The sequence below is a fragment of the Carassius auratus genome, chromosome 18 (assembly GCF_003368295.1).
Source record: "Carassius auratus strain Wakin chromosome 18, ASM336829v1, whole genome shotgun sequence".
NCBI classification, from domain to species: domain Eukaryota; kingdom Metazoa; phylum Chordata; class Actinopteri; order Cypriniformes; family Cyprinidae; genus Carassius; species Carassius auratus.
The window spans coordinates 17,723,024-17,733,698 of record NC_039260.1 but is presented as its reverse complement, the minus strand read 5'-3'; the positions used below and the strand labels follow the sequence as shown (position 1 = coordinate 17,733,698).

At 36.2% G+C, this 10,675-nt stretch overlaps 1 protein-coding gene across 1 annotated transcript; it reads right to left on the bottom strand.

The window, feature by feature from the left end:
• Positions 1-4,220: 4,220 nt before the first annotated feature.
• On the bottom strand, positions 4,221-10,614 carry LOC113118567 (anti-apoptotic protein NR13). The gene is made up of 3 exons (XM_026287842.1): positions 10,459-10,614; positions 9,075-9,485; positions 4,221-5,081 (listed from the first exon to the last, which is right to left on the bottom strand). Exons 1-3 carry the CDS (start codon positions 10,519-10,521, stop codon positions 4,959-4,961), a joined length of 597 nt encoding a protein of 198 aa, XP_026143627.1. The 5' UTR covers positions 10,522-10,614; the 3' UTR covers positions 4,221-4,958.
• Positions 10,615-10,675: the final 61 nt, after the last annotated feature.

Genomic DNA, 10,675 nt, shown 5'->3' with positions numbered 1-10,675 from the left:
CAGGTGTGTTTGATTGGGGCTTGGAGCGGAAATTCTCCAGGACAACATTGGAGGCACCTTCTGTGTCAACACCTGACTCATTTTGTTGGTTTCAGTAATTTTCAGAAGCATACTATGAGCAATATAACTTTCCTTTGGGTGAAGTGAGTGCTGATTTGAATTATCAGAATGGAATCAGAATGCTGGGAAACAATAGCAATATTGTGTTTTATAACACACACAGAAAGTAGCATGTTTTCAGTGCTAACATAACTTCGCAGAACCAGTTACTTACAATACTATCAAAGACAACACACAACTCAAAGAGATCTTTGATGCAGGTATCTGTGGAATGACTTCAAAGAGAAAACTGATGTTATGATTTTAAGCATCATGGGAAAAGATGAAAAAGAAACTGAATAAAAGCATGTTATGATGAGGTATAAAGCATGTGCAAAAATATTTATTTGCTGTCTGCAAATGTGTTTGTTTCGTTTTTGTTCCAATATGCTGGTATAAACTGCATACTGAATGCCACTAAATGTTCTGTCTTGGGTTCCGGCTGAAGTTCAGTGTGTTAGCTCAGATGAAACATTAAGCAAATGCAGACATGACCCACTGAGACAAAGAGCAATGTAAAAACTTGAAAAAAAAAATGAAGAAAATACATCCTTGTTCTGGTTCCCACATCAGATCTGTGAGTGAGGGGGGTAAAGGCTAAATCGGAAGAGCACATGCAAAGCACTCAGTCCATCGATGCAAACTATGAGATAATGTAAAGCTGTGTAAATACAGACACAGAGTCTTTCAGTTATCGTACATATTCTAGACAGGACTGTGTGCCATTTAGAAATGAATCAAGAATGCCTTGAGCAGAATGTAATTATAAAAGAATGAAATAGAAATTTAAAAAGAAAAGCTTTTCGTTTTCAAAATCAATTACCTAAACATGCTCATACACATAAAATCTGAGGTATTTATAAACCCATTGTTAAAAATTCTTAATTTCCATACCACATACCACAAATTAGTGTTCATTTTAATATGTTTGTTGCAAAATGACTAAGATCAAAAAATCATTTGCATTGCAATTTACGCAATTACTTTTCATGCCATTCAATTGCTGCAGGACATGGCCACATCGTTCGAATCCATGAATTGAAAGAAAGCCAACCCCAGGGCTCTTTTGGATTTGTTATGCACAGATCTGATCTGAGCATGTATACGCTGAATTATTTTATTTTATTTTTTTACGTGGAGTGCTTTGGGCTAAGTCAAGCTCCAAGTAGTTTTCCTTGTGGCAGATCTGAAGTACTGCAGATTTTTGTAAATATACACATTTTAGAAATGCTCTTAGATCACATGACATATTTTATCCTTCATTTTATAAAAGAGGCTCTTGGTCTAGGGTAAAACAGTCTTAAAGAACATTTGTTTCTGTATTTCCGTTTTGTAGCATTGTCAGCATTTGGTAAATGGAACAGCTGGAATGCTCTGCTGAGTCAGTTACTGGAAACCAACACAGTTGGCTTTAAAAGAGCAGAAAGAGAAAGGAAAACATGTAATCTTGGCTGTAACAATGGCACTGCATGATTGTAGTCAGTTTGTTGCTCTGTTGGCAGATACATTTTTGCACACCGTGAGCTCTGAACGTTCACTGAACAGCACTATATGAAATAATGTTTCCCCTGATCTACACAGTAGGGAGATCATATGGAAAGCAAATGGAGATGTTTGCGTAAGTCTCCTGTTTCCCAGAAGCTCCTTTTGAAGAACAAGAACTCAAGTAATATCACATGAGTCTCTTTCAGAAGAAATGTCAGTAAGGTCTTATCTCTACTTAGGCTTTCCAAGACATCGAAGTCTACGATTCAAAAGAAATATATACCTCAATATGAATTCAAACATTTCTTTTCAAATGTTTGGTTCTTAACTTATTCCACTGAAATGCTGCATTCTTCCAGACGATCTCACATCTGCCAACCAGTACTTATTTATCTTCCAGAACATTTTGTGTATGACTACAGCTGGTATGATAAAGACACAACAGAATTACTCTCTCAGCATGTGTGCTTGTGTGCACAACATGTTGGGAAATGTGATAGTCAGCAGAATGGTATCCAGTTTCTCTTAAGTGGAGGGATTTTTTTATTTTATTTTTATTATTATTATTTTATTTTTATTTTATTTCAAAGTACACAGAAAACATACTCAAGTATGCAATGGCAGACAAGAATGCTTGACCAATGCATTGTATTTTTACTTTTTACCTTAGCAAGAAGGGAATAATTAATTATCCAGGTACCAGGCTTTAAACAATGTAAACAATTGTTGACCTGGGGGGACTTCTAGAAAGTAGGTTATGCCACATACCTGGACAAGTTTGTGGATAGGTAAATGGATAACCTCACATTTCAGTTCCAGAAACTGAGTTAAGTTTTAGGGTGTGCGTGGTTTAATGTCGTGGAAAAGTTCATTTATTTCAGTAATTCAGCTCAAATTGTGAAACACGTGTACTAAATAAATTCAATACACACAGACTGAAGTAGCTTAAAAGTATTTGGTTTTTTTAATTGAAACTCAAGGTCCTAGAGTGTGGAGGAAGGGTGGAGAAGCTCATAGCCCAAGTCCAGTGTTACATTTCCACAGTCTGTGGTGATTTGGGGTGCAATGTCATCTGCTGGTGTTGGTCCATTGTGTTTTTTTGAAAACCAAAGTCACTGCACCCGTTTACCAATACATTTTGGAGCACTTCATGCTTCCTCCTGCTGACCAGCTTTTTGAAGATGCTTATTTCATTTTCCAGCAGGATCTGGCACCTGCCCTCACTCCCAAAAGCACCAAAAGTTGGTTAAATGACCATGGTGTTGGTGTGCTTGACTGGCCAGCAAACTCACCAGACCTGAACCCCATAAAGAATCTATGGGGTATTGTCAAGAGGAAATGAAAAACAAGAGACCAAAAAATGCAGATGAGCTGAAGTCCAGTCAAAGAAACCTGGGCTTCCATACCACCTCAGCAGTGCCACAAACTGTTCACCTCCATGACATGCCGAATTGAGGCAGTAATTAAAGCAGAAGGAGCCCCTACCAAGTATTGATTACATGTACAGTAAATGAACATACTTTCCAGAAGGCCAACAATTCACTAAAACTTTTCATTTTATTTTATTGGTCTTATGAAGTATTCTAATTTGTTGAGATAGTGAATTGGTGGGTTTTTGTTAAATGTGAGCCAAAGTCATCACAATTAAAAGAACCAAAGAACTACTAAACTACTTTTTAAACTACTTCAGTCTGTGTGCACTGAATGCTCACGAGTTTCACAATTTGAGTTGAATTACTGAAATAAATGAACTGTTCCATGACATTCTAATTTATTGAGATGTGCCTGAATACATTGACGTTTCAGACCCTACATTCCCTAGACTCTCAATTAATGCTTTTATTTGCAATGTCAGTGTTATTAACTAAAAGAACACTGCATGTGATCTATTTACATGAATGCTCTATAGCATTGCGTAGCATCCTTATATACTGCCAAGTGTTGTGAAGTTTTCTCTGAAAGGAATTTTGAACTAATATATATATATATATATATAAAACTTCTTAACTCCAATTGACATTTTTCCCAAATGCTAAAATGTTCATATAGTACAACACACTGTGATTGTCGAAAGCATGTGAATATGAGGTAGACAACATGTCAGTTGCCAAGCATTGAGTCGTTAACAGTGTAACAAATGCATTGTTTATCGAACAAGTTTTAAACCGCAAGGCGGGATTAACACCATAAAAGTAGAAAAGGGTACTTTGAGATAGCTGAACATACAATTACCATAAGTTATAAAGATTTGGATTAAATCAACCCACAGTTTAGGCTTTATATGACACTAAGTTAACCTTGCTTTCTAGAATACTTCCAAGAAAGTTAAAATTTGACCATCATTATGCATGTTTTTGGTTTCAGAAGGCCCCTTTGTAGCCCAATAATGTGCCATTCCTATATGCTTTATGTGGACTACTTTTCTATGCACCTAATTAGAAATTAGGTGAGAGAATCTCAGGGGCTCTGTAATAACACATCTTTTGGCAATTATGCAACAAATACTTGCGTTGCAAAATGAACTGTGCCCTGAAGACAACAAAACCTGGGCACTTACATATTAGAGAAGCAATCAGAAATAAACCAATTATTATTATCATGTACATACAAAATAAAACCTTAAGTAAAAAACAAAATCGTTTCACAGTTAAATCATTTTATTAAGAAGATAATAAATACAAATGCAAAAAATATAATGTTTTTTACAATTGTTGGGAATTGCCTAAATAGTAATAAATTGTTCTCAAGAGGTAAATAAATAAATTTACAGCGTAAACTTACAATGGGCAAAATATCACAGATGTTTGGAACCAAACAAGCTAGCACCTTTAAAACAAATGACTTCCAGGATGAAACTGAGAGACATCCCAAAGGTGTAAATGATCATATGTAAACCACTAGTAAAGGCAAAAAGTGGTCTAACAAAGACAACTGCTCTGTCATTACAAAATATATGCATCTTATCTCTAATGTGTTACAGTGGTTTCTGACACAACTGATTGGTGGGCATCTTGTTTTCAGACTGAAAGAAACTTTACAAACAATAAACTGTGGTCTAATCTTCACAAACTGTAAATACTATCTAAACTAATTTGATTTACACAGGAACAAGTGACAAAAGCAACTATAAAATAAAAAAAAGCACCATGTTAGATATGAAAAGATTTAGAACTTCTATCCTTTTCTCCTGAAGGCCATGTGAAGAGTGTACAATCGACAAAGAATGACTGTTTGCTGTAATTACAGGCGTGGACATGTAAAAAATGTGCAAAAAACCTGAAGATCAGAACTGTTTTGACTTATTCCCATATGACAGAAAACAGAAAGCAGGTGTGGTGTGTATGAAAGAGAGACAGTGAGAAAACCTAAAAACATTAGCGTACTAAGAGAAAGGTTAGACCAGCTAAACCCACTCCTGCTGCTGCAAACAGTGCTGTCTTCATGGAGGACTCTTGGTTCATCTGTCTTGCATTGTGGAAAAACCTGCAGAAACCCTCCTACAAAAGACAAGACAGATCAGGATGAGATTCACATTTTGCTTCCCATATGATCCAGTTAGATCAGTATGTTGGACCTCATTAGACAAAGTAGCTAAAATGTCAACAATATACAGAGAGATTACATAATAGCACAGCCTACTTACACACTCAGAAGAACATATGAGAGTATTACATAACCCTGCTCTCAGGAGGAGCGGCACATACATCTTTAACATTTCCAATTAAATATTCCTCAGAGCTCTGGAGTAGAGGATCATCCACATGTCAGAATCTAGTGAGCAGCCTAACAAAACAGCATACTGAATACTGCTTTGGCCAAACGTAGCAGACATAATCCATGCACTCCTGACAAAAGGACAAATGGAAGAGTAAAGGAACGCTCACTTTGACACATCCTATTAAAACTGCTCGTTCTACTCTCTTTACAGCCTTCAGAAGCATTCCCAGTGTCAGGAACAAGTGGATAGTGTATTTTTGATACCCGCCATAAATATTAAACTAATACACGGCATCGTGGATCAAGTCAAACGATTTTATGTTTGTTCAGAGCATTTGACTGCAGATTGTTTTTGTAAACAAGGAACAGTGTAATGGAGAGTTTGTAAATAAACTTTTATTGAAAGAAGCAGCAGCCTACCATATTAGATCTGATAGCCGCTGCATCGCAAACTAGAAGTAAACCATTTCATAAAGCTTTGTCCATAAATGTGTGTTGATAATTTTAGCCAATAATTTTGAAGCTGCCTCCTCTTTATAAAGAGTTCATTTGAATATACACACATACACACGGTACAGACCAAAAGTTTGGAAACATTACTATTTTTTATGTTTTTGAAAGAAGTTTCTTCTGTTCATCAAGTCTGCATTTTTTTGATCAAAACTACAGAAAAAATAATAATATTGTGAAATATTATTACAACTTAAAATAATAGTTTTCTATTTGAATATACTTAAATAATAATAATAATAATTTATTCCTATTTTCAGCATCATTACTCCAGCCTTCAGCGTCACATGTGACATCCAGTCTATCACATGATCATTTAGAAATCATTCTAATATTCTGATTTATTATGAGTGTTGGAAACAGTTCTGCTGTTTAATATATTTGATGAATAAAAGGTTAAAAAGAACTGCATTTATTCAAAATAAATAAAATTCTAATAATATATATTCTAATAATATATTTTCTTTATAATCACTTTAATCAATTTAACACATCCTTGCTGAATAAAAGTATTTATTTTATTTAAAAAAAAGGAAAAAAAAAATTACTGACCCCAAATTACTGACCAGTAGTGTATATTATTACAAAATATTTATATTTTAAAAACATAGCTTTTTTTCTTTCTACTTTTTATTCAAAGTATCCTAAAAAAGTATCACATGTTCTGAAAAAATATTAAGCAGCAGAACTGTTTCCAACTTTGATAATGAATCATCATATTAGAATGATTTCTAAAGGATCATGTGATAATGATCCTAAAAATTCAGCTTTGCATCACAGCAGAAATCAATGATAATTTAAAGTATAATAAATGTAAAAACAATTATTTTAAATTGTAATAAGATATCACAATATAAAAAATCTGTATTTTTGATCAAATAAATGCAAGCTTGATGAGCAGAAGAAACTTCTTTCAAAAACAGTAAAAATAGTAATGTTTCCAAACTTTTGGTCTGCATATATATATATATATATATATATATATATATATATATATATATATATATATATATATATAGTGTGTGTGTAGAAAGTCTTTATTAACATTAATATGTTTCTTGAGGTTCACTTATAAAGTATGTAAAGTAATGCCATGATCCAAGTTTTAGTGCTAGACACGGGTTCGAATCTAGTCTGCAACACCATTTAGACGGCTTCCTCCTCAGTGTTCACCCCTCTACTCTGACATTACTCTGGGCTCTACTCTGGTCTTTCTGTGGCCTAGCATGCCAGTTTCAGAAGCAAACTGATATTTCAAGGGTTAAATATGACAGTTTCAAAAGCAGAAGGCAAAAGCACAGGCGTGCGTGACTGCTGTTTGTAACTGCCTAAGGACCAGAACAAACAGCAGAAGGCTTGAGGAGTCAGTCTGAGCAGCTGTCTTCAGACAGACACCTGCTGCACTGGTCAGAGTCCAGGTGCACTAGCTCACATTCATATGCTGCACAAACTCGGAGTCAATTATGGAGTATGGTAAGCAACTGTATGGTAAACACAATAGAGTAGATGGCTGAGTGGCCATCGGCTCTGCTTTCAACAGCTGACAAATAAAAGAGAAAGAGAAAATAGGGAAGAGAGAAAGAGAGGGTCAAACCAGGACTCTCAAACTCTTCATTCATGCAAATACAAGCTGGCGTTTTCCTTAAGCCAGCACATTAATAACTTTAAGACTTCACTATGACACCACTAGTGACGTTTAAAGAGAGTATATTTGCCCCTCATGACATTCCAAATCTTTGATTTTCCCTTGCGGAACACAAAAGAAGCAGCGCAACAGGTCCTCTTTTTCCATAGAACAAAAGTGGAAGAGAGTGGACAATGTAGTCCAAGTCATCTGAAGTCATACAAATGCTTTCTGTGAGGAACAGACTGACATTTTTAATCTTAATTTGCTTAAAATCTTCCTTTCGGTCAAAGCTTTTCCTCTGCATTCAAATTTGGCTAATCTAAATGGCAAACACGATTACTTCTCGTATATTTAATGGCTTTAGACCTGAAATATAAACAAAAGTTGTATAGACTACTTTTATGCACCTCTTTAAAGCTTGACAAATTGTTCCCTATATAACTATATGGAAAAGAGCAGAAGGTTTGTGAAAATTCATATGAAATTTTGAAGCTCAATTACTCCATTAAAGTTGACATGAAATGAAAATTACCGAACTGTGGTCAAATTTACCATTGTTTGGTGAATTTTCACAGGCAAAAATCCAGTCATTTCAATACGAATCCACAAAATCGGGAATTTTGTGTGAGGCCAAAAAATATTTTGCAACAGGTTCAAGCTGGACTTGTAAATTGTCCATGTTAACCAACAGCAATTAGCTTGATTTGAAAGTGACTGTGCTCTTTGCATGGCTACACTATTGACAAAAAATAAATAAAAACACAATTGCCTTTTTGCCCACAAAATTTGGGCAAAGAAAATGTGATTGCACCTTTACTACAAAAACATTAAGAAAGTGGTATTTTTTAAGCTACATAAAGTGCATTCATTAGACATGATCTTTTAAACAAAAAACAAATCTGTATTAAACCACCCTATGGCTAAACCATTTGCATTTGACAGTGTTGATTCTGCGGAACATGTTAGTCATGAGTGTAATTACAGCAGATATCAGTCTGCATGAATAAACAACATCTCCTGGGGTTATTGAGGGTATTTAAAGTTGGAACAAGTATTGCTTTCATAGGTCAGTGCCTAGGAGTCTGAAGAACTGGACGCCCACACAGAAAAATGTCCTTGGTGAGACACTTGAGAGCCTGTTTAAAAGCGTCTTAAAGAGCAGTTCTGCTTCCCCACAAGCATTCCCAGGATTCTTTGGCTTGTCTCACTCTCTAATTGACAAAAACAGGGTGGCCACAAGAAGGTACACACTGCCCTACTCGGAAAAACTAGACCAGCATATAACTGACACTGCAATACCTTCCAATGACAGTTTACAATGTGCATATTGAAGTATACAGAAAGGAAAAGCTCATAGATTCTGGTATCAAACGCTGTACAAAATAGGCTGGCTTTCTGAGAGCACAAACGAAAGATCAAACGATGCACTTTAAACACCCACGCAGTTTCATATTAAACCAGAACTGATGTAGAAAAAAGCCCTCACTAAATGCCTCGCTAAAAGTTGAAACTTTTAGACAACTACACCGGGCCTTCCTACTACCTACACATCAACGCTGTACCGCACAAACAAAAAATATGATGGCTTTAAAACCATCATTTACCAGCATGAAGGCCTCTGCCGCAGTCTACTTACCCAGCCTCCGTTTTCCACCAGCCAGTCTTGTTTTTCCTCTCCAAGGTAATCAGCGATGGTCTCGGCCAGTCTCCGGGAGCACTCGGAATTCTCTCCTCTGGACAGAAGCTCACTGGCCAGCACTCCAGTGAAAGTAAAGATAGAGACCACCCTCCCCCAGTTCAGTTTCCCATCTACCACCAGTTCCCTCATGACTCTCTGCAGACAATTGCTGGGGTCTGATCCGCAGACGTCCAGGAACTCCAGGGAGAGCGATCGGAATTTGGTTCGGTGCTGCTGCTCCATCTCTTTGGCCAGGTATCTCATGGCCTCTGCTGACTCGCTGGGAGGCGTCTGTTGGATCCCGCTGCAGAAGCCGATGTAATCTTCTGCCAGCATCAAAGTCTGTTCCCTCAACCAACAGGACATTTTCTAAAAGGCAGGGTCATAATACATTAGACAGGGTTTTGTAATATTAGAAATCTTGTTTATCACATGTCCATTCATGCAGCTAAACTTAGTTAAGAGACTAGGGAATATGTGAATGTTTAACATGAATGTCACTCTACAGTATTTAAATAAATTATTATACGAAATAACATCAAACATAGTAAAGTTTTAACTTGAAAATGTTTAATTAATTATTATTTTTGCCATGTTATTTGTCAACTAGGCCTACATTTTAATGGTTTGATGTAAACATCCCTTGCAAAACAAATTACTATAGTAGGCTAAACACAATTTCGACCAAAATGTTAGTTACTGCTGCTATTGTCACTTCTGTCAAATCATAATTAATATTATGTAGGCTACTGTGTATATTGTACTTATCATTCAGGGTTACAAGTTTTCAGAATGTTTTCATTTTGTCATCATTTGTTAGTTATGGCTAAAACCTTTACCAGTTTTATTAATAACTCATTTCATTTCAGTTGTACGTCATTACAGGTTAATTCAAGCAAGCGCTTGCGTTCATGTGTCTATACAACATTAACAGAACGCAGATCAGTTCATAAATGCGTAAATTATTCATAATAAATGCGTATTTGAGCCTGTTTGTTTGGGTTCAGGCCTTCAGGCAAAACATAATAACATTTAGATTCAACAATGTCCACCGTAAACCCGCTTACGTCACTTTCTGTCGCTAGTATTAACACAGAATCTATATGAATGAACAGAATTTGATAAAAACGGCACTGAGAAATGAAAGGCAGCGCACGCAACACTGTGAAACACAAAGCCGGCTGCGCCATTACGCACGAGAACACAAAGAAGCGAGCCAAAAGAAAGGTTTTAAATATACGTTTTTCTCCATACATTTCAACTAAAGTCTGATTCTTAAAGGCACTGTATAATGAAATTGATAATTTCTCTCTATAAAAGTAAAAATAATAAAGCAGCTCACCCTCCCAGCGATGTCAGACTGCGCTCTCCACCGACAGTTGCGCAAACAGCAGTCAGATCTCATAGGAGACGCTCCGTCACTCCACCCAGTGCACACGCTTTATCAACGTACGCCCCCTTTCCTTACGCAGACACGCCTCTCGCGTCAGGACGCCTTCTTTTCATATTGTACTTTCCATTCAATATTTCTGATCCAGAACGATTTTCTGTTTTCAGTA